The sequence below is a fragment of the Xiphophorus maculatus genome, chromosome 15, assembly GCF_002775205.1.
Source record: "Xiphophorus maculatus strain JP 163 A chromosome 15, X_maculatus-5.0-male, whole genome shotgun sequence".
Taxonomy (NCBI): Eukaryota; Metazoa; Chordata; class Actinopteri; order Cyprinodontiformes; family Poeciliidae; genus Xiphophorus; species Xiphophorus maculatus.
Genome location: NC_036457.1, coordinates 9,615,341 through 9,640,362, shown reverse-complemented (window position 1 = coordinate 9,640,362; position 25,022 = coordinate 9,615,341). Strand labels below are relative to the sequence as shown.

Genomic DNA, 25,022 nt, shown 5'->3' with positions numbered 1-25,022 from the left:
GTTTTTAGAGTGAAGAAAACTAGAAATGTCACACAAGCCACATATATAATGAAGATATGTTTGTACAGTTGGTATGGGTTTGTCTAAAAAAATATAATATGAACAAAAAAAGGATTTTATTTTAGTAATTCACTATAAATACTAAAATCCACAGAACATTTAACTATTACTTCACACTTAGTAAATATTTCTAGCATTTATTTGGTTATTTCAGCTTATGAAAACCAAAAATGCTCCTCAGAAAACATAAATATTATGTTTGGCCAATGAAAAGGAACCTGAGTAAAGAAATGTAATATTATGATCGTGCTATGATCTATACAATCATGTGTCACACTGCTGACTTGCCAGATGTCCATCAGACAGTCACTGCCACTTGCCACATTGAGGTTAAGTCACAACAGCTCATTGCTTAAGAAGTTGGCGGGACACATAGTCCTGCAGCTATACATATAAATGGAAGGTTGAGTGGAAGGAAAAAGTGCTAAGGGGACATTCCTATAACCAATCTTAACTGAAATATTAAGCAAATTATGTGCATCTGTTTATCAGAAAATGATAGAGCACTTCAACCTGTAAGGTGATGCTAATTTCATTTTCCATCAGGTCTTGACATCTGTCCACACTGCTAAAAGTGCCAATAGCAGATTTAATGGCCATGGCATCAATTTTTACTTATCTTATGCAATCTGCTTTTCTGGGAAAACATTTTCTTTTTAAATATAACTCTCTATAAACTATAATTATCAGAGTTAACAAATGCCTGACACATAATTCGGTTCAATGAGGCTTTATAATATAGTCGTTTAACATTTCGAATGAATTACTAAGTAATTAATGTTCTCTGTGTCATTGTAACTCATTTGGATGCGCCTAAAGGGCAAATATCAGAATGTGGAGGATTTGATAAGAATATTATTTGAGGTAATTGATAGTTGCAAATGAGTGACATACTTTTCAAATACTCGCTAGTAAAACCTGAACTGGGATGGTATAATTGGATGCGTATGACTGTCTGCTTGTGCGTCAGCATATCAGTGGGTTCACAACAAACCACATGCTTTTTGTTTTTGTTTTGATGGAGGAAGGAGGGGTACCGGGTGGGCACAGGAATGGCTCTTACCTTCCATCCTGCAGAGCTGTTGCTGTCGCCTTTGTCCTTAAAGTAGGGGATGGATCTCACCATCCAGTCATAGATCTGGGACAGAGTCAGTCTCTTCTCTGGTGAGCTCTCGATGGCTTTGGTGATCAGGTCGGCGTAGGAGAGGTTGCCCCAGGCGTTACGGCGGGATGATGCCTTCCTCGGGGTCTGCGCTGCAGGCAAGCCGCTCGGAGTCAGGGCGCCGGAGGTGGCCGTCGGTGAGTGCGTGGAGAGCGGGGAGCCTCCGCTGTCATGGCCGGGGGAGGGGAACGCACCGTCGGTAATGGGGCTGTTACTGCTCTGGTCCTCCGTCGCCGCAGCGGAGCCATTGACAGTGATTGCCGTGGGGGTTGCGCTGTCCTCCTCGTCATCCTCCTCCTCGGGTATGATATCCGCCTCGGTGCTCTCCGGTTTCACCGCGCTGGAGTCCGGTCGCGGCAGCGGCCAGGTGCAAGACCGGGGCCGCTTCTGGGGCTCAAAGTCCGGGTCAATGACCACGTCCAAGTCCGGGAGCGTGTCGGGGAGCGGAGCCTCGGCCATTATCTCCGGCTCCAGACACAATCTGGCCCCTTGCTGACTGCTGATAAAGTTATACGAGAACAGACGGAGAGCTGTCAAAGTCGCGTCCCATGAATGCGCGCTCCCGTCCTTTGTTGCTATTCAACCCCAGCGAAGTCCCAGCAGAGCAGAAATACACTCAGAAATGAACGCCTGTTGAAGGTATGAAGAAACAGACTAAGATTAGTTGTCATATTGAAAACAATAAACTTCTAAAGAGTCCTATCTACAAATAAATGCCCTCTTATAAATAACCAACAGAGTTTAAATGTTGTCAGATCTCCGACAGATTCACTGCTGCAAGTCTTCTAAGACTGCCGCTATATCTGAATCGACCTACAGGCGATCAAGTGCAGAAATATATTCTGGATAATAATACCCCTTCAAACACCTTACATGAATTACCTTGTGCAGCCAGTCTCCACACAAAGAACAGATCAGATCAGATCCCAGATTGTCCACAGCCACGTTCTGAAGCCATGCCGAACCGCTTCTCGTCCACTCCGAACAGATATGGACTCAGATAAAGATGTGTGCATGGACAGGTCGATGTGGAATAAGACTGCCACCTCACTCTGGGTTACTACTGTATCTCGATTTGCTCTTCACGCAGCCTTACACACATACACACACGCGCACCCCTACATACGCTCACACACACGCATGCAAGTCGATCAAGGACCAGCCCCCTGGATCTTGCGCATGGGGGATCGGCCTTTTAAAGAGATATTACAGCCCTGCTGAGCAGTACTCTGCGCGCAGGAGGAGCGCTGGAATACGTCCTGACATGTTGGAGATATGTTCAGACAGAAACGGAGTCATAACAGCCGCGGAACATAAAGAAAAAAAAAGAAGAAGCTATTTTTAAAGATAGTTACAGTGATGGATTGGTCCTGTGTAATTCTGACATGATCACTGATACTATCTTATTCTACTAATAAATGCTTCTCAGATCTTTTTTATTATATATATATATATATACGTGTGTGTGTGTGTGTGAGATAGGGAGACTTTTTTATTAGTAAGATTTAATGGACAACTTCAGAGAACAAAAATGTTGACGTTTTCCCACAGAACCTTAATTGAATTAAAATCTGTACTTTGATTGTGGAACTCTAAAGCCTTATTTACACTGAGCGGTGCAGCATGGGTTGGTGAAGTTCGGTACTCTATTTTGTCTGTTTCCATTGTGAAAGTGGCCCATACAACCAACTTATACCTGGACCTCCTTCAGTTGTAGGTCCTTAGGTCATTATTATGGTTAAGGTGGAGTGACTGAAGTCACACAACAGTCCATTGATTGGAGGACAGAAAAATGTCACTGCTTACGGCAAATATGAGACATACTAGTGCATCAGGTTTGTCGTCATATGAGGCCATTTTAGGTATTTGAGTTTTACCCCGCCTGCAGTGAGAGAGCAACTAGTGGAAACGCTCTACCGAATACAACCTTAAAATTGGCAGAAGACAATAGAGGCATAAGACACGCATAAGTTTTGATCCACACCCTTTCATTAAAGTTCTGACTGAATATTTATTTTCATTGTTCAGTTGGAAGTTCAACCTCTACCCTAGTCTCACACTTTTTACAGCCTCCAGCAGGTTTTCCTTCTAGGGTTTATTTATATTTAGCTCCATGTTTCTTTCCATTGACTCTGAATGGGTCATTGTTGTCGGTGAAGAAAAGTATTCCCATAGAATGAGCCCTCTCAGGATTGTACTGAGCACTCTTAATTTTCAGCAGCTCTTTGAGTTTTGCAGGTAGGCAACAAAGTTCAGGTCAAGGTGGTATGTGTTCTCCTACACATAGCTCGGACTAATTTCTTAAGGCTTTCCTTTAACAATGGCACTCCTCTTGCCAGATTTTTTGAATGATAGTCTTCTAAAGAGATTCCATCACTGTGGTTCTCTGCAACTCCTCCAGAGTAAGCATAAGCCACTTGATTGTCTCACAGATTGCTGCTCTCCCTTCCCAGCTTGCAATTTATTCTTTGTAGATTTGTAGTTGTGCTTTATTCAATTCTCAGATGATGGACTAAATGGTCCTTTGTGAGATATTCGAAGCTTGGAATACTGTTTGATAACCTGGCCTTCATGATGCTGGTTGTTCACTATTGCTCTCCAAAATACCTTCTGAAATGTTAGCTGTGGTCATTCCGAGACAAAATTACACACAAGTAATATAAAATTTGTATTTAGATGACATCTTAAGCCAGTTGATTAGACTGATTAATATTTAGTGCTGTCAAAGTAGAGGGCATTAAATACAAATGCACACCACGATTTTTAGTTTATTTTAAAAAGAATAATCTAAAATAAATCCTCTGGGAAAACATTCAAGACTATGGGTGCTCACGATTTCGTGCATGTTGCCTTTAATGAGAGATCCACGCTGTCAATCATGCCTGTCACGATGATCTGACCACGCCCCCTACTGGAGTCCAAAAATAATTACGTCACCCCAGTTATTAACCCGAAATATAGAGGAAAAATCAGGATGGGTAAGTTGATGGTCAACTCTTCTCCTAACTCCCTTTTCTCCACCTTGACTGAATCATAACATCCTCCGTCATCCTCTTTGTCTCCTGCTTGAGTGATGTGCACGATGCGCGTTCTCGCCGCTTTTGTGCAGGAATGCGCAGCTGATCACGATTATTTTCACAAATCTTGCATAATATGCATTATATTAGTTCTCTTACTTTCTCAGATTATCATCGCCTGTATAATATCAACCAAATTTTAAAAATGGCTTAATAAAAACATTGAAAATAGGTTTCACACTACTACTGTTTTTCACCATCACTCAACATGTTGGTGCATTGGTGAAGAGTCATAACTCTTTATATATAGGAAAAACTCCATGCAGAGATGATGAGAGACGGTTCTTGTTCACATCAAGGAGGAAAGCTGACAGGCTTCTGCAGAGCAACTGAGCACTGATATGTTAAAATGTTTGCAAGCGAGTTTGTGTCTAAATGCACAAAGGAATGGAATTAAACACTGACAAATGTTTCCCACATGTACTTTTACAAACTTTCAGGTGAGTAAAAGCTGTGCGGTAAAGGTCCATTGCCTTTATTCCTATCCAACTTCCTTCTGCAGGGAAAAGGAAGTGATGCTGCCATCACTATGCTTTACCATGGAGATGATATTTTCATGGCGAAATCCTAGATTTTTATTGGATCTCACTTTCACTCAATGAAAGAAAATGCAACCTGCACAGAAGTTTGTGTCTTTTATTTGTGAAGAGTACAACTAGTTGTCTAATCAATAGATTCTCCCACCTGAGCAGCAGTAGATCTCTACAGCTCCTCCACAGTACCATGAGCCTCTGTAAGTAGAACAGTGTCTTTATGGATTACATTTCCATTTTCACATACTAGACTGAACGTTGAGTTTTTTCAGAATGCTTTCTGTTCACTAATGTTCTCTTACAAATCTCAATCTTCCACAGAACAGGATTTATAAAGATTAAAAGTACTAATTAAACTTTTCAAGGCAATTTGTTGCAACGGTTTTTGATCAGGGCTTTCTGTGTAAAAAGGGGTTGAATACAAATGCACAAACTATTTGACATTTTTACTTAAAGAACATATTACTTTGCATTCTTAATGCATGAATACTGAAGCAGGGCGCTGCAGCTTGTGGTATCAGATAAATCAAAGGAATCTGATTATATTGGATGAAAGAACAAAACAATCCAATGAAAATTAAATTAAAACCTCTTCCAGTCCAAAGACCCTCAAAGAAGAGATAATCCAACAAAAACTTGACAGACAGCTATCAGGGCAATGACTCACATCAGTATAGTGTGTGGTTTAGGTAATAGGACAAGGTGGTATTTTCCTGCTGGGATGTGTGGATTGAGACTATGAACAGTCTTGTAAACCGGAGGGGATAATCCATTTAAGACAATGACGATGAATGGCGTCCATCTCCCCTCTGACCAACGTAATGCACCAATTGGATAAAAGGGGTCCATAGCATAGGACGTAATGGATTTTCCTTTAACTGAAAGGTATGGTGCAGTGTAGACTCACATCTGATTCAAGCACAATTTAAAGAAGCTTGTATCTTTTCACATCCGCATCGTCGTTTAAATCTAGTGAGATCACAGATACTGTCTGGTATGTTGGTGCTTGTTCCAAGAATCTGGCTGGTTGGCCGGCTTGATCTGTTCTTACATAAGGCTCTTAGTCTAGATCGAGTAGATGCTATCAAAGCTCGCAGGGCCAAGCTGTAGTGCTGCACTAGGATGACCTCATCCCTGGTTGGACAATAATAACACCTGAGGAACTTCTTGATCTCTGCTGCCACCTACAGGCAAAAAGGGATAAATTGAAAACAACTACTGTACCAGATGGTCACAAATTATTAATAACAAAACACAGGGAATATGTCTTTTTTCTTATTTTAATTTGTTCATGTATTCACCAACACAGGGCATTTATGCCGTGAAAAACAAAGTTATTTAATCATATGAAAATAGAGTAACAGTTAAACATAGACCAACACTTTAAAAGGAAGATGAAATACAATTTGGCTCTTACATCACTAATAACTATTTCAAATAAAAAAGTTATGTTGAACTTTCTGTGGAATTGTCTTGTCTGGGATTTCTCCCAGTACTATTACTTTCTTCTGCATGTTATGTTTACTAAAAATCCAAACTGATCTTAGAAGTTGGAATAAGTATTGCTGTAGGTCTTGTTCTGTGCACAGCCATCAAGAAAGATATACTGCAGTGAAATATCACATGTTTCAATGCAATACATTACCTAAATAGCCCTTGTTTTATACAAATAAATGATCAAAACAGGTATTTGCATCCAAATGTGTATCATATTTCTGCCCTGCATTGTTTTTCCATGAAATTGTACAATTCCTGAAGTGTAAACCACTTTGTTCAAAGCTTTTCAGTTTGAAATTACTGTTTAGCTTTTTATAGTATAATTCAACTAAAACTATTACTACAGATTACGGTAAAGTGTAGAAATGATAACTTTAGTTGTGTTCATTCCAATAAAGTTGAATTCAGATTCTTTACATTAAAGTGCCTTTCACACCCTCTTAAAACTTTTAACAGTTTGGTTATGAGACGACCACAACTCTAGGTGTATTTTACTGGTGTTCATATGGTAGACAAAGGAAAAGCAGAGCATAATTGTGAGATAGAAGGACAATGATGCAGGGGCTAAATTGTTTCAAACAAATAGAAATCTGAAATGTCTAATGTATGCATTTGTATTTAGCCCCTAGAATGCCAAGTCACTTTCATTTATAAATTAGATTAAAGAACAAAAAAGCCATTGGCCAAAGCGCTGTAGGTTCTAATGTGCAGCTAATGCAAAAGCCCAGTCTATACTTGTAATACTTGTAATGTTTTCCAGATTTCTGGTTGTGAAAACAAATAATGAAAACTTTGCATCATTTCTTTTCACTTCACAATCATGCACTTCCTCATGTTTGAACAACACTCAAATTTGAAAAAAAAACAAAACAACCTGGTTTAAACTTGGTGTAAAAAAAATGTTATAAACTTTCCTCCACTAGAGGGCACTAATCACCCGCAAAGGAAGGATGTTTGATCCTCTCCCCAATGTGGCAGAAAATCCTTGGAAAGCTGTCGACCTTTTAAACCAGCAGTCCACGAGGGGGAGAGAGCAGTCCTTGTAGGACATATTCAACTCATATAAAACATGAGGAGATATCAGATGAATTGAGATGCAGTTTTTGTTTTACTGTTTGGAGCAAAGTGCTGCTTACTCTGAAACAGAACCAGTGTCCTGGATGTTTTTAGATGTGTCACTACACACACAGCTGATTTACATTGCTGAATTGCCTCCTCAGCATGACATCCAGTTCTGCACGACCTGCCAAGAGCTCCTTCATTTGCTTCAGGTGTGCTGAATCGGGAAAACATCCGAAACATGTAGGACATCGGCCCCTGAAGACTGGCTTTGGACAACACTGCTCTGAGACATTTTGATTCACTCCATTAGGAGTGAAGCTGGTTAGTGAGGCATCATGCTGTTGGGAGGTAGTTTCTAATCCAAGCTTTCAGCTGCAGATGTTAGCTACTCATGTGTCTACTGCTGGAACTGCGATCTCCCTCCATCCAATAAGCCTCAGTTTGCATCTCCCTCAGCCGAGAGACGGTCCTTTGAAAAGCAAAGATCTCTTCCTCGGCTGTGAACAGAGTGAGCCTCTCTGCTGCCTCCTAAAAAAGGTGGAACATCGCAGTTAGCAGCAACCAGAGCTGGGTCGACTAGGCTCTTGAATCCAGTCAAATTCAAATATCAGATGAAAGCTGTGAGTTTTTAATTTATGGATCATCTATATAAACCTCTGTCCAGAAACATTAATACATGTCTGTGCTGCAGGAGAGATCTTACATTACTGAGGCCCAGGTCATCCAGCAACTGTTGATCTCTCTCATCTTCTCCTCCAGTATGGACGAAAAGCTGCTCTAATGGAGCCGCTGCCAGAAGCACCACTCTTACCTGGGAAAAAAGTAAACACGGATTAGACATGGGAGTGTCTGACTTTTCTTGTCCTTGATGAATGTTTTCTGTAATTAAAAAAAAGTTACGTGACAATACATCAAGGACACGAGACAGCAAAACATCTGAAACATCAGGATGTATTTCCAAAGATCACTCACCTTGATTTGTTTAAGAAGTGCAAATTAATGTCAAATAAATGTTCATGAGCAGTGTTAACCTTTTGGAGAGGCTGAATTCAGCAATACCTAACCAGCTATCCACCTCTGTGGCAGACTGTTAAAATATTCTTCGTGGTTTACTTTGAATTTGTCTGTAATCCTCCCTTTTCACTTTAGTCTTACAGATATAACCTGAAGCTCTTGTTTGTACCATCTTTCAGACCTCTGTTTAGTTGTGACTGAACAGAGAGAGTTTTGCAAATATAGGAATGAGCCGACAGCATCCTGTCATTTCTCTCTTTATCCTCACTGCATGATAAACATTTTAGTATTTCTTTAGAGATTTTTGCTATTAGGACCTTTGGTAAAAGTGCTGCATGGTCAGACATTAGAGGAATGTTGGCCAACTCTCTGTGGGCAAATATCTCTGGTTTAATAATCGGTGCAACTTGCCTTTTCAAATCCCACCAGAGATTCCCAGGTGACTCTGATGATCACTCTTGTATCTTCCAATATTTCTTGTAAAGATCAGACCTCAACTTCAACAAAGACGGTTTGACATTTTCCTCTTGAATTTCCTCAAACCCACAATGCTCTTTTCTCTCTGTCCTACAATCATATGTATGATCCAAATAACAAAATATATTCTTGTTTTGATTTAACTGGAAACAAACTGAAGCAGACTTTTCTGTTTTTGGGTTGGTAGTGGTATATGCCCTGACCTGGAGCCCTTCAGTTTACAGTGTGTATCTTACTCTGGAAACTAAAATCACATTCAGGACCTTTCTTCTCTTTTTAAATGTTTTTTTCTTGTTTGTCCCTCTATTTTGAGCTTTTTGGACAATGACAATTCTCCTGAGCCATATTTCTAACATGCAATGAATCCTTACTGTCAACAGTCCACATATTTGAGGAGTTTATTTCAGTCTCACTTTATGCAACAAATAAAGCCCTTGACTGAGACCACCTGATTTACAAGAACGTGAATTAATTTAGCTTAACATGTTTGAATTGAACTTAGTTGGAGTTCTAGTTAAGAGCTGCAGGAATGAAAAGGTGGACCGTCATCATTCATCCACTTAAATCTGTTCCCTAATGCAGCATGCAGAAATCTCAGGTGCAAGCAGAGAACACAAAGGAAGCAAAAAAACATTTTTATTATAGATTTTGTTTTCAAAGTACAGCGAAGGTCTTATCCTATTACCACATGCTTATTATCGAGTATAAAAGTCTTTATTTTTCTCAATGCTAGATGATCTTTGGAACAAATCTAAATGCAAGGCTATGTCTCAAATCCCATTATTCGAAAATCAATGAGAAATAGCTTGACCTCTTCAAGGAAAAAGTACATTCTCCACACAGGTTAAGAAATCTAGAAAACCTTCATGGACCACAGTGTTCGAAACACAGGATTCAGCATTAAAAGGAGGAGCATTGATTCTCTTACACCCATTTTCATCTGAACTGTTTACCTTGTGGTCGTAGAAATTGTCTATGAGCGTGATGAAGCGCCTGGCCTGGTCCTTCAGAGTCAGCGTCAGTTTGGGAACATGGCGGATGAATACAGTGTCAAAGATCCGCGCCATTTCCAGGTAATCGCTGGCACCCGTTGGCTGGAGAAGAGGGGACAAGGAAGCACGCTGAAAGCAGTGGCCAGTCATGTTTACATCTATATAGGCTGTTTGGTCTGCGTATCCCGGCTGAGAGCAGGAAAAAAAAAAAAAGAGCCAAGTTTACCACAAAAGAATGTTGTGCAAAATATCCTTGCTGATGTAACGTCCTTGGGTGGCCCGCCATTCAATTTGATTGCTCTTAAAATTAATGATGGCATGACAACAAATGTCAGAGGAAGCCTTGAAGCTCAGATGCCTTCGAAAACTCCCCACTCTCCATCAGGGTTTAGACTTTACACATGCACTGCAGATTACTGCTGCAAAAAGGGTATAAAAGACCCAGCTAATAATAAACTCATCAATAGATTTGCTTTTTGACATTGAGCGGACCAATAGGACCTAGACAGAGAGAAAGGTTTGGACAATATGAGTGCACAGGGAAAAAGAAACTAGGCCCAGAGGTAATAATGATTCAAGTAAAGAGCATCAATCTCAGCCGTTTTTATTATTCACGATTGCATTTGGAGTCTCAAGTGAGAAATAAGCGACACGATGGCTAATAATCTATATGTTATTTTAGTTGAGACTATATGCTCAAAACTGAAAAACTGGTTAAACTTTTTTTCCATGCAGAAACTATGTTCACTCTTACTGCTTCCAGCAGTGTATGGAGGAAAATCATCAATTCATGAAGGATAGGAAAGGCACCTTCAAACAATTTTAAGTTCATCATCCCACACTGAAAATGCTTATTTTAAAGTGGAAAACAAATATGACCAAATATCCTAAATTTTGCCAAACTGTGCAGGCTAAGAAATCACAAAAAATTAGAGAACTTCATACTCTACACTATGTGCTTCAGTAATCACAGTAAAAAGTTTGTAGGAGGGGTCTGAACATTGCCCAATAGAGTCAGAAGGAGACATGTTGTTTTACATGCACATCATCTCCAGGCACTACTCACTTTACCACACAGTTCTTCAAAAGTACAATCAGCGATGGAGCCACACGTCTTCTGAAGAGTCACATCTCTGCCCAGGACAGTGAGAACACGAGAACCAGTAACTAGAGAAACCAAAGCACAGTGAAAATTGACCTCAATACAATAAAATGTTTTCAAAAACAACACAGTTAAACTTCAAGTACCGCACAAAAGGATAAAAAAAATCACAAAAAAAACTTTATCAGCTTTCTTTCTATTATTTTTTATTGCATAAATCTATGGAGGGCTGATCCTGCCTAAATTGGCAATAAATATTGCTTCTAAAATATAAAAAGCATGAATTTTCCAACTTGTTTTATTATACAGTGTGGCGCAAATCAGTAGTTGTTCAGAATTTTCAACAGTATCAATTAGGGGAAAAATGGAAAAAGGAAATTATGATGAGAAAAAAACCTAATAAAAATGTCTGTAAATAAAAAAAATAGTGAATAAATACAGAAAATGAAAAATGAGAACAAATTTAGAGTAGTCAGTAAATTTAGAGGTTAGTGTTTGAGGATAGCGTTTTGAAGGACTAGGCCTGGAAGTTGGTTCATAACGTATTTTTCTGCTTAACATGGATCTGTGGGGCAACTTTGAGCTGAAACTGGACTTCCCACAAAACCTGACAACACAATAGTCATATCGTCAGCAAAAAACAACTTAAAAAACTTAATTTTTTCGTGGACTGTAATCAATAATCATATTTGTCATTCCCCAACATCATTTCCTATCCATAGCAGGAAGTGTTTACACTATTTGGTTTATAATACAATTGTAAAAATATGTAAATAAAATTGGTTATCTTTGTGCAAATTTATAAGAATTTTAGATGTGTGCTCATTTTTACATTTTTTTCTCAAATTTTTTGTGATGACAAAAATAACTGGACGAACTTAAACATATTAAATTGATTCACAACTGCCAAAATTTCAGGAGAAGAAATATCTTTCTTTAGCATGAGACCCAGTTAAAACTTGAGACTTTAACTTCCTTACCACTTTTTTGTCTTAATGCCAGCTCCTCAAACAGTGCATCCAGGTAAGCCTCTGCTCCAGGCTCTCCTGTGCTGCACACATCACACACACACGCATGAAACAAAACCACAGGGGAAACAATTGGGTATAAAATTAATAACGCTGAAGTGGCTACATCAAACGCTGGCAGCAAGCAGAGCATTGGTGTTGAGTACTTAGCTTTTCACTCCATCAGCAGAAAGAAAATGAGGATGTTAGGCTCTAAACAGGAGCGTCAGCCTGTGAATGCGCGTTAAAGTGAAACTGTGGAGTGTGTATGCGTGTGTTTGTTTGCTTGTGTTTTAACTCCAGGTAAAAGGGTGTGATGCTCTCTATTTACATGCACTTGAATGGCCCAAACTTGTTTGGCAGTGTGTGTGTGTGTGTGTATACACAGTCCTAACAGCAGATATGTATTGAGGAAAATAAAAAAGTAGCTTTTAAAGCTCTGCCATTTTCTCATGTTCTATTGATTCCTTTCATTCTTTTCATGGCTCTTTCAAGGTAATGCTGGTCTTTATAAACCTCCCTGCCTGCTTCTGCCCATTTATACATGTGTTTGCCTTCTCTTTCAATCTTTTTAAAAAAGAAAAAAAAATCTAACCACATCATGTGCAGAAACATTTCCTGTGCATGAATGTTTATGTGGAGGTTAATGTCGACTCGCTATCAGACTTCTACACCATCTCTGAACTGAGTTGGACTGTTAACATTAACGTGATGCAATACGTGAGTCTTACAGGTAGTAAAGTTTTCCAGCCACAGGCCTGTCCAGCCACCTGTAGTCAATCCCAGAGTCCAGACAGACAGTGTGGCAGTATTTCTGTGCACAAACACAAGAAAACAATCTCTTAACTCAAAGGAGTTTGCAAAAAAAAAAAAAAGTCACAAAAATGCAAAGATTTTAGAGAACACATTAAAAGTAAAAGAAAAAAACAAGGGAGGCTCTCATTAGTATTAAACAAATAAATCTTTGTAAATAATTTGCATTATCTATGACCATATCGTTAATCAGAGGAGTCCAAGAATTGTGTAAGAAGGAAAGGAAGACATTTTAAACATAAATGAAAATATAAATTAAGATAAAGAATATATAAGAGTATGTATATATATATATATATATATATATATATATATATATATATATATATATATATCTTCCAAATCTTTCCAAATCTTCCTCATTACGACTTCTAAAAAGAGCAAAAGAGCTGTTGCATTTATAAAGGTTGCATGACCAAGAAGTTAACGGAAATAAAAAATAAAATATCAGAGATTTTGTTGTAAAATACAAACACATTTGGTCAAAGTCTTATTTTCAGCTTCAAATGTTTATTATATATCACAAATGTATTCTTTTGCCAAATTATAGCAAAAATGACTTTTTAAAGAAGAGGAAAACTGTGATTCAGAGCAAATACAGAGCAAAATACATTGATGTTTGTCAGGTTAAGTGTGGATCATACTGAACTCTCTGGCATTAAGCAATAAATTAATTCTCATCACACTTGGCTTTAGTTTTAATGACGTGTCATTAAAAAACATAAAATTCAGCTTTAAAAATATTTTGACGACAAATACACAGAAAATGCAGATTTTGTGTTTGGTGTAATGTCGTTTGCATTAGGAAAAAATATGAGAGTTTTTTTAGGAACTTAATCAAAAGGTTGTTATTGAGGACTAATAGATTTGGCTTTTCATTATATATTTATATAATATTGTTCAGCTGTACAATTTTTTTTGTAGTAAATATATACTGTATATTCTTAAGATTTGAGTCAGTGCTTTCTTAGGGAATAAAGAGCAAATAGTTTGAACAAATAAAAATGACAGGACTATAGAAGGCGACAGGGTGACATGAACCCATGTAGTGACAGCGCTCCTATTTTGTGTCACTGCTTTGTGGTTTTTTGAGCCGAACTATTGTTCTGTAGCACTCCAGCTGAGGTGAACCTGTGAAACTTTTTAAAATGGTGTAAAACGTCAACAGGATTCATGTCAGGGAGTGCAGCGCAAACTATAATCATCATCGCCACTATTCTATCAAAGAAAAGAGAGGAATTGCATATCATTCCAGGCAAGCCATCAACGTCTGACTGAGTATCCTGCGACAGCTCCATTAAATTATGAAATCAGTGAATTTCTGCCACTGGCCCCCTTAAGCTGCAGGATAATTAGTAATCATCACAACGCATGGGGACGGAAATACTCTATTCTTCTCCGCTGTCAACTTTTTATCTCCGTGTCCGCTCACACAAACGGGGTTCCCACTCTGAGCCAATTGGCTGAATCAGGCTTAATAACAACCTGACAAACTCACCCTCCCTCGCGCACAAAAGGGAGGTGTCATTTCATCAACCTTCGGTGACCCCACCAACCGGTAAATAGTCGCTCCGAAAAGCAAAAAAAAAAAAAGAAAAGAGAAACTTGTCACAATTGCCGCTACATCATTAGAATCTCAGTTCGGCTTTTCTCCTGCCATCTTCCACCAACCCCCCTCTCTCTTTGTGAACCATGTCTACCTACAGTAAAGACGGCTGACGGAGGTATAAATAAGAGAAGGGGAAAGAAGAAGGAGGAATGGAAACACAATCAGAGATGATGATTCCATTGGTTATTTATAATCAGATGAGGCTGAAGCCTTGCGGGTCATTACTTGATTATCCATCTTAAGGGGATTGTCAAGATCCCACTCCTTCAAGATTTCCTCCGCCTACACATTGTGGTCTTTCACCACCTCCCCCCTCCAAACACCACCCGCACCACCACCTTTCATCACACTCCTCTGACAGTCAGACTTCACTTTGAGTCTACTTTGCATCTTACTGTCTCGTCTTAAACTGTTTATTTGATTCCTAAATCCAACCGTTTAGGTCTGTGTTTTCGCACAGACCAGACACAACAGGTTTATAAACTTTTAAAACTATTAGTTGGCCATCAATAAGAATACGACAATTGTAATTTTATTGCTAATCTAATATTCTGGCCAGACAATAAAAGCAATAGCAACACTTTGTGGTCTCATGTCACTTAGTATTAAGACATTTCATCCAAACCTACTTACATTTCATGACTAAGAATAGGGACTAATCATTAAATTGCTAGTCATGGTCACTAATTAGTAATTGAACTATTAGTTAAAGTAAATGCAATTACAAAGGTGCAACATTACAATGTTGCTATTTATGGTAGTTAGCTACACGTAGCTCTGAGGTGCCACAAAGATATAAATATTTTTATAACTTAAATTGACTTTGGCCAAGCTTTCAAAAACTGCAAAGTTAAAATCAGTCTGAAGCAAGAAGTGTAGATTTTGCATGCATGATGTGCATGTCTTAAGGAGGTCTTTGCTTGGCTCACTTATATGAGTGGAGCTAAAGCAATATTGGTTTGCTGGAACAATAAGTCTGCGCTATGGGAAAGGCAAGATGGATACTAGAAATAGTAAAATTACGTCTTTTAGACACATCGGTTGTTAAGTATTTGGACAACATGTCAAAAAAAAAAAAGCTCAAATAAGAGATTTCTGAAAAGTCAGCATCTATATGCAACCACCTGGGATTCCTGAGATAGACCGTCTACACACCTACATGGTCCGTTTGACAGTGACAGTATTTAGAAAAGCAACATTTAGGAAATCATACTTGCTGTCTGACTTTAGAGTGTAATGACATTCCCAGATCTGAGGTCCAAATTGAATTAAAGCAACATATGAAGACATCCACATGTATGTTTGCAAAAAAGTTTCCCCACTCAGACACCAGACATAAGAAACAGACACTTCAGAAGAAAGTCATCCAAACACATGTTGTCAGAGCTGTCCGCCGCTCTAACAGGACAGCCGTTTAGCATAAAAACAGAGTGGCTTCTCTCTTTCTTTTATTGGCTCACCTTCCCTGTCCGACATATCTCTCTCAATCCTTCACTCCTCAAAAAGTTGCTTTTGAGTTTTTCAAAGAACGCGGTGCCATTGAGCTGCAACAAAAGCCAAGGATAGCTGACTATTGGGCCCTGATGAGGTCCACTCCCTCATTACCCAGCAGCAGAAAACATTTGATGCTTTTTCTTTTTTTTTTTTGTTTGGCCTGGAGAATTGACCAAGCCTCAAAGAAATGCAGGGTGGGAAGGCTGAAAAAGAGATGAAGGGGGCGGGGGGGGATTGGGGTGGCGAGAGAGATGAGGGGGAAAGGTTGTAGTCCATTCAGCTCTGTGTGTCTTACAGCCTTCTGTGGAGGGGGACAGAAGGAAAGTGGGAGGGGGCAGGGACAGAGGGGTCGAGAGACAGAGAGAAAAGGGGAGAAAAGAGAGAAAGCTTAAAACACTGCCTTTATGCTGGCAAGTTCTGTACGACTCTTCTGACATCAAAGTGCTTTCACTAACTGGGGAGCTGCTGTGTGTGTGAGTGGGCAAGCTGGGGGTGTATCTGGTGATTTTATTCATTCCTCAGCAGTCTGGGAGGGGGTACGTGACAATGTGAACACCCTAATTACACCTAATGATCTGTTCCCTTAAAGTGTGACTGCCTTCGGCCGGCCACGGATTGTTCAGCTGGGCCGTTCTCACAACCTCCCCTTGCCTCGGTTGCTCCTCTTGGGGAAACATCCTTTGAGTTTCAGGCCTCGCGTTTTGTGATCCGGGACCCCACCAGACTCCACTGCCCTCAACTCCTCTTGAGTTCTGCTGGCCCAAAACCGAGCCAACCCAAAAAGCCAGAATGGGGTGTGGTTCCTGCACCTGGCCAACAGAGGCTGAAAATGTCTAACAGCAGCCAACAAGGACTTAACAAATGGGCTTTATGTTTATCTATGCCACTTTATTTCCCTTATTAATGACAATAATGTTATTTATTGTATATTACAACATGCAATAAGTCTATCTTATATCATTATTATATATAATTTTAATCTTCATTGATATGTTTTTATTTTCCATTTTGAAGGTTTAACCTCAGATGTTTTCAAAGATTTGAAGAAATTTTTAGATTTTACTTCAAAGATTTTTCTGACTGGAAGTAATATGAACAATTTCAGCAAAAGTACAGAGTTGAATCTGATAAAGCTGCTTTCATACATTTCCAGAACAAATCAAAAGTGTGAAGAAATCCAACACACACAATTTGGCAGATTTTGAAAAATGTTCGTTTCTCACAGGGGAGCTGCCTTGAGCTATAATGACCCACTGTATTACTAAAGCACAAGGCTTTAATAATCAAAGAGATTGTGTGATTGATCACATCTGACAGAGAAAAAAAGACAAAATCAAACTGTCATAACTTGATCAATTGAACATCTACTGCAATTTAAGACCCAGATTTAATTTCTCACAAGTTTAAAAGGAGGAAAAAAAATCAATATGTTTCTTATTGATTAATCAGATTTCAAACAACACATAGAGAAATCATGCGAATCGACCCCAAGGGCCGCTCTAATTCTGACCTTAAAAGTTCCACAAAACAATGGCTGCCATCAAATATCAAACTTGGTTTTATTTGAACTTGTAGGTCTTTCTGCTCTTTCTCACCAAGGTCTACGTGGGAGGACCACATCGCTCCCATTCTTCAATTAGTCTATGTCATTCTGTTTTGTTTGTTTATATATATATATCTATATATTTTTTTCAAGCATCAGTAACTGCTCAGCACATTGCAATTATTAACAATACGAATAACGGGGAAGGAGAGCAGATCAAAAGAAGGGTTAATGACAGAAGGAAACCTACAGATACTCCAAGTTGGCTCAGGGTTGTCGTCATGTTTTTCCCTCTCCCTCCAGCAGCTTTGTGTGCGGCTGTAATCGAACAAGCGGAGGGGAGAATAAAGTCACTATTCTGCTACCAAAATGCAGAGACCTGACCTTGGGTAAGTAAAGCCTGCGAGCGGAACGGGATGGTAATGGAATAAAGAGAGAGGATAGGAGGGTGTAGACTGGATGGGCGATGAAAAGTGAAGTGGAGAGGGAGGACAGCTCATGAGACAGAGAGAAAGAGAGAGAGAAAAAAAGAGTGTCTTAGTTACAATACTGCCTGTGTCCATTAAAGAAGAGCCCCTAAACCCTGTATTTTACATAAACCTGGGCTTTGCCATGGCTACATAGAAAAAGGATCACCTGAATAGATTCTCTAATGGTCCTGAAACTGTCAACGCACATCTGCAATAACCAGCTAAGGATGTTTCAAACCAAGAAACTTTATACTTTTCATGTGTGACAGGTAAAACTGCTTCAACGACGCCTGATCTAATGTTTTTGCCGCTGTCAGATGAGCCAACTGGATGTTTGTGGAGAAAAAAAGGGGTCCCAACTAATCAGAAGTCAATGGTTAAATAAAGACATCGACTCAGGCGGAAGGAGGTGCTGGATTAACCTTTACCACCGGGGCTCAGGTGATCAGGATCAGAGGTCAGAAGATATTTTTCACGACTTAACGCCCTCATTCTCTTTTCCACTCGTTATAGAAATGATGCTGCAGCCCACATCTCCAGCCGTGATCTGCAGACTTCTGCTCCCTGCAAGCATTAATTCAATCTATTAAGGGTCAGCTAGTTAGCAGCGTCACCTTGCAAAAGCACGCTTTAACATTGCAGGGCAGGCCGCCAGAGAACGAAAAGGAAAAAAAAAACGACCCCAAAAAACCAGATGGTTTGACAAAAGGGGGAACATGGTACCCAGAAAGAAAGGAGGTATTCTGGGGCAGGGAGGGACAACAGGCATTCAGGACCTTGATGAGGGTGGATTAGAGAGGGCAAGGGTGCTGCTGGGCGGGGAGCAGGGTAACTCGGAGACTTCCCATGTTGAGTGACTACATTTGTGTGTTTTAAGTTAAAGGTTTTTTTATTGTATTGAATAAACTTTTGTGTGAAGCGGCTGATTACTAATGCTGATACATAAAACATCTGTGTTTAGGCGCTTACTTTGCAGTTATGTACTTTACATGTTGGAATATATTAGTCCTGCTGAATTTACTGAGCTAAGTTTATCTTCAGAACTAGACCTCAGTACACTAGTTCAACAATATTAAAAATATAGTGTGCCATGGTGTTCCAAAAGCTGGTTTGATGAAAGTTGGCTTATGATTGGTCTCATGTGATATTCTAATATTCTGAGACTCTTTTTGTTCCCTATTTCAAGTTTATGCTATACTTAGTGTCGTTCAATCATGAAATCCCAACAAATTACATCAACATTGGTGGTTGTATTGTGACAAAATGTGAAAACATAGAAGGGATTAGATATTTTGCAAGACACCCTAATTCAAAAATATTGCACAAATACAATTGATTCCTGAGTGAGAAATCAGATAAAATCAGGTACTGACAGAAATTGTCAGATTTTCAGTTTGAGCTGTCCTGGTGCATTTTATGTAATTAATGCATCATGCCTATCATGGAGTCAGGAAGACTCAAGCTTTGTTATGATCAACATCACTGAGGTGTTCAAAACAAAATCAGTGAATGTAGAAAGATTTTCAAAAGGAAACCGTGTCTGTAGTTCAATAAGGATATGAGAAAAAGAGAGACTTTCAGCAGATAACCGTGAGGCTGAACAGATTACAGTAAACTATGACATCACCTTTATTTCTAAAATAAAGGAATCACAGCTCACGACACGAAAGCTGCAATAAAATTATTTGAATGTTCTCACATTTCTGAAAAGGAAATTAGAATTAGCTAAAAAATGATTTGTTTTTACAGAAAAGAAAAAAAAGCTGAGTTTGGATATTGGCCCCAAAGCTCTGACTGCTGCATCTCCACTCTTAAGAGAGAAGATTTTAAAGACATCTCTTTGCCGGTAATAACACCGTAGACTAAATACCAATAAAAAGTGTAAGAATGCTATCCTCCTCTGTTGCAAAATGCATGACAACAAATTATTATGCAATTATTTATGATCATGATCACTCCAAACACATCAATGATCATTTCATATGCAGGCAGGATAATGATGCGACCTGCTTAAATTGCAAAGTAGATTTGTTTTAATAGAAATGGCTAGCTGTCGCCTCATTCTCTCCTATTTTGTCCTCTCTCTTATCCCCTACTTTTGAAATGCAAGGAGTGTGTGAGTCACTCACTCAGCTCGTTCACCCCTTCACATTACCTGTCCCATCTCTCTCCCTCTCTCCTCCTCTCTGTGAGTGTTTCAGTGTGCCCTGGCATGATCAAAGACAGCTTTGTGACGCCGTGCAAGGCATCCAGGAAGCAGAGAACATCAAACCACAACTCGCATCAGGACATTCACAGCGGGAACAGAGACACATGTGTAAGGTGAGTAGTGTAGGTGTGTGTGATAAACAAATGAATAAATTAAAAAGACAAGAACGAGACAGAGGTGACTTTGTCTCTACCTTTAGCACGTCGATGAAAGGTAGGAAGGTGTCCCTCTGAAGTCCGTTTTTGTACAGATCTGAAAGAGGAGGGAAGGGCTTGCATGAGAGCTGCTGTTTAGCCTCCTAATAATGTCATTCCCTCAATACAGATTGGCAGATAAATTGGCTATTGATGAACTGAAGGATGGGTGGGGAGGCACGACAAAAGGGATGGCGGGACCGGGGAGGGGGAGAAAAATGGATTTCTTCACCGGCAGCGGTAGCAACATAAAATTCATTACATTCCCAAACAATGGTGGCGAGAGAAAGGACCGTCGCCTTTTCAGCGCGGACAATGTCCACAGCGGCTGGCTGAATAGAGGTTTCAATTAGCTCGGCTGGAACAAATTAGATCTGAAGTAGCATCCTGGATAGACAGATAAAACAGATAGGGATGCACACAACAAACAAGCACAAAGACACAGAGTGAGGCGCACACAGTGAGGCTTAACAAATGCAAACAAACACTGATGTTGGGCTACAGTCTAACCTCACGTAATAAATAAACCTCACTTTATAACTCCTGCACTGATGAATTGATGCTGTGAATGAGACACGACTATTAGGGTTAAAAGAATAGAAATCAATATTTCGGGCCTCAATTAACTTACTTTGTTGACAAAGTTAATTGAAAAAAAAAGTAGCAAATATCAATACAGCTCTGCCGTCTGCGCAGTAAATATGACTTCTGCCGTATTGATTAATTAGAGAGTGCATGATGTGTTAATTAGTGAGATTTTAAGAGGTTTGTTGCCTTCATTGATTTTCAGATGCCCATCAGCAAGAAAGCTAATGTCCTCCTAAAAATCATTAAGCCATTCAACATGTAAGATTTAGAAAGCAAGCAGAAGCATGCAAGGAGTCATAAGGTTTTAGCATGATCTGTAATCTACTATAAAACATATTTTAATAAAAGGGGATATATAGCAATATATATCCCCTTTTACAATGTTTCATTATGTTCAAGATTCTAGCTCATAATAAGCACATTTTTATTTCCAAAACTATAAAATACATTGAGAATAAAATGTCACAGTACTCAAACTGGCTGTGCATATGTGGGGAGTTCACCACCTAAACACCACTTTAAACTAATGCTACACATATAAAGAATGGACAGGAAGTCAGATGACAGCAGCTGACAAATGCCTGCTTGTTCATTTAGCTCAGACACACAGAAAAGAAAAAGTGGTGCTACTACTAATTGGGGATACACATGTAGGAGGAAAGCAGTTTTTGATTTATTAGTTTTAGATAACATTAGTTATTTTGTACAGACAAAGGGCACAAAAAATTAAAAACCACAGGAAAAAAAAAAAAGATTTGCTTAACTGAAACTTTATGCTCACAAACAAAATCATAGGTCACATTTATGGTTCAGCTGTTTCTTGACGTTTTGATTGTTCCTTATTTTAAATCCTAGATTACACAACTTAAATGGATCAAAAAGGGTTTCCAACAAAGAGCTTTGTTGATGGGATAATAGAAATTTGGCCTTTCCTTATAGACTGCCTAGATTTGCTGCAAAGATTATCTTTGTAGCTTCAGTGCTCACTAATTATCTTTCTCTGCCACTAGTAAGCAACCTTATATCAGTTTGGCATATTTCTAAATATTCTTTTATTTGTTTAAAACTTAAGATTTTTATGTTTTCTGGCTCTAAAAAAACCAGTATTTTCCCGTTACCTTTTAATAGGCACAACATTTTAATCTACATGTGCAAACAATATTTTGTTCAAACTGTTTTTATTGGCAATGATGATGATCGCAAATTAATATTTAATTTAAACATCCAACTCTTGTATTCCACTGAACTTCTTCAAATCAAAAACAAAAAGAAAGAAACTCACTAAATTCCCCTCCTGAACTCATTCAGGGGCTTTTTGATGCCTGAATCTCCACATCAATAAAGATAGAAAATGTATGCCTTTCAAGCCCAGTTGTTTTTCTCGGCTTTTAGTGCTCCATTAACCTTGTAATTAATACCAAGTAGGCTCTCTCTCAAGTTTGCCTGCTTTGGCGCTTTGTTCTTAATAGCTGGCAAATATCAGAGATGTGCGCCTTTGTATAGGAGAGCCATCTTGCTGCCACCCACTTCACTTAGGGGCTCTGAGACATCAACATCTTCCCAAAGAAAGAGAGGCGTCAGACAGCACATCATGCATTTATCTCCACCTTGATCACCGTCTTGCTAATTCTTCCTGGAACTGGCTGTAAATGCAACTTCAAAGGTTTTTAAGAGACAGCATGCTTTCCAGATGCATCAGCTGTCCCTCCCCTAAATTTGTGATGAATTGCTGTAAAAGCAGTTGGTGTGGTCATGTAATAGTAATTGATTCTTGTTGAAGCAATGCATATTAGGAGAGATTACTTAACTAATACTTTTAAATGCAAGTAAAATCATTAATTGATGGATTGATTATTGATACTGATGGAAGAAAGAAGAAAAAGGTCGTGTGAGAATATTTCAGATGTAAATAATAAGCATGGTTCAAGATGCCCAGTAGACATTTTTGATTGAAACTTGAACTGGAACTATTAACAAGTACCCTAATAACTTTAAGTACAAAACGTTTTTGATTCATTGCTTATGCAATTTATTCAATTGCAACAGCAACACTGGTCAGTAGAGATTCTGTTTCACAAGACATGTTTTTGTTTCAACCAGTAACGAAGTTATGGCTTCCATTAGCTGCATGTAATGCTTGTTCTTCCTTCACGTATAAAGTACCCCCCAAGTCTATGGGGGTACATCTATGTCAAATCTGTATTCTATTTGCTGGACAAAGTTACGGACACTGTCTTTACTAGAATTAACTTTGCAAACTGTTTGTTCTTTGGAGTTGTCAAAAACTACTTCTAGATTTGTTTTCCTTGTAAAGTACTCCTAACTCCCTTATCTTCTCAGCATTTAGTCAGTCAGGTCTAATGGTCTCACATACTGAGCGTTGTTCTGCTCAAAGTTTCTTCCTATTTAAAAGAAATGGTTCCTCTCCGATGCTTACTCAAAAATGATTGACTCCTGCAAGGTCATTAACTCAGTGAAACTAATTGCTCAACTAAATATAATTGTGTTTTATAATTTGAATTAAATTTGACTGCCTTTTTTTGTAATGAATGATTTCAACAGAAGTTGGGCTGAATTGTGGATAAAAGCACGTTTAGATCATGAATATGGTCTAAAGTGCAGACATCAATATCTGTCTGCACAGAAGATGCAGTGCACACACTGATCAGAGCAAGATCAGTGTGTGCACTACTCATATATCACAAAGGACTGCAGTATTTGTTGGCTAATGTATTCCAACTGTTTTACATGTTATTGCAACTTTTTTAGCCAGCTGGACAGAGTCCCATGACAGCAGATGACACACAGATGACAGTGCAAAAAAACAACAACAAAAAAAAACACCAAAGGTCAAAAAGTGATGGAAGCACAGGTGAGAAAGAGAGGAAAGACTAATAAAAAAAGGAACATATTGCAACTGATATAGTCATAGCAATATTTCTATAGTTTTAATGCCTTTGTGGGGTTTGTTCCTACATTCAAAAAGATGCTTTGGACACATGAGTGGATGACAGAACCTATATAGTGCATGCTAATTTTAAAGATACTATCTGGGAAAAGTGCAGATTTAGGAGTGCTTCAGTACAAGCACAAACATCTCTTGTTGGACATTATTTGAACTGCCATAATATAAATTCAAATTGTGGATCATAAGGGGAGGTGACAAATTAAATATATGACCTGAATAAATTAGTGGACAAACACAATGCATCGACACAGGTGCAAAGCATGGCATAATTCAGCAATTAACTTCCAATCACGCTCTGTGACGCGTCTAAAAAAATACTAAACATGGCCAGCTGATGCTGGTTTTGTTTTAAAATGGTAGGGAGAAAAGATCTGAGTGCCTTTTGTGTTTATGGGCCCAGATGGCACAGACTCAGTCACTGCTCAAATGGCTGGTGTTTCAATAGAAACTGTGACTAAAAAGGGACATCTGCATTAGGATCTATGAGAGGTGACGAAGAAAATCCCAATACAATCATTCTCTCAATATGAAAAGTCAGTCAGTGAATTAAATTTGTGGAAAATGCAAATTTTACATTCTAGAATAGGAATAAATAATTACCACTATTAAAAATTGTTGGAAAAAAGAACATATGATAAAATAAATAATTGTTCGCCAGATTCCCTTGTGCCAGGTGACTGCAGGTGTAACGACGTTCAAAGAAGAAATGTTCAGGCTTGAATGCGTTAAGGGTATTCGGCACTGCTGTAAAGTTGTGGAGTGAAATTTGCTGGCATGGAGTAGATTTAGTTGTCAAACATCACAGAAAACCAGCACATTATTCTAAATGTTCATAAAATCACCTCAAAGACAATAAAATGATTACAAAAATCATCATGGATCCGAGCTTGGACCCTCACCATCATTTATTATAATGTTCAGCCAAAAAGTATAGAATGTATTTGAAGCACTTTTTTTTTAAGCTTACTTACATACCTACTTTGTCAGTAAAAATTTACAAATCTTTGCAGTGTGCAAGTGTACACTATATGGTGGTTGTTTGAACTAGGCTATAGAGTTGTTACCAACAGTAATTACCTGTAGTAGAAAATGTTATCTTTAGCTTAAAAAATAGACTTATTCCCTCACTTAACTGAGCCAATGGCTAGAGA

At 38.7% G+C, this 25,022-nt stretch overlaps 2 protein-coding genes across 5 annotated transcripts in view; both read right to left on the bottom strand.

Annotated features, from left to right (window-relative positions):
• Window positions 1–2,383, bottom strand: part of foxo3 (forkhead box O3) — a 42,201-nt gene extending 39,818 nt beyond the window's left edge. The window contains exons 1-2 of one of the 2 annotated variants that reach the window (XM_014470080.2): window positions 2,105–2,383; window positions 1,124–1,852 (exon numbers count right to left, since the gene is read on the bottom strand). In XM_014470080.2, the coding sequence (XP_014325566.1) occupies window positions 1,124–1,681 (558 nt within the window). In that variant the 5' untranslated portion in view covers window positions 1,682–1,852; window positions 2,105–2,383. Of the gene's footprint in view, window positions 1–1,123 lie in introns of both variants that reach the window. The other variant, NM_001286287.1, reaches the window with a different exon arrangement.
• Window positions 2,384–6,096: 3,713 nt separating this feature from the next.
• The window catches only part of afg1l (AFG1 like ATPase), a 31,176-nt gene continuing 12,250 nt past the window's right edge, over window positions 6,097–25,022 (bottom strand). For all 3 annotated transcript variants that reach the window (XM_023348240.1, XM_023348241.1, XM_023348239.1), the window contains 7 exons: window positions 20,315–20,373; window positions 12,715–12,797; window positions 11,957–12,027; window positions 10,941–11,041; window positions 9,836–9,976; window positions 8,095–8,202; window positions 6,097–7,919 (listed from right to left, as the gene is read on the bottom strand). In XM_023348240.1, the coding sequence (XP_023204008.1) occupies window positions 7,773–7,919; window positions 8,095–8,202; window positions 9,836–9,976; window positions 10,941–11,041; window positions 11,957–12,027; window positions 12,715–12,797; window positions 20,315–20,373 (710 nt within the window). In that variant the 3' untranslated portion in view covers window positions 6,097–7,772. The remainder of the gene's footprint in view (window positions 7,920–8,094; window positions 8,203–9,835; window positions 9,977–10,940; window positions 11,042–11,956; window positions 12,028–12,714; window positions 12,798–20,314; window positions 20,374–25,022) is intronic.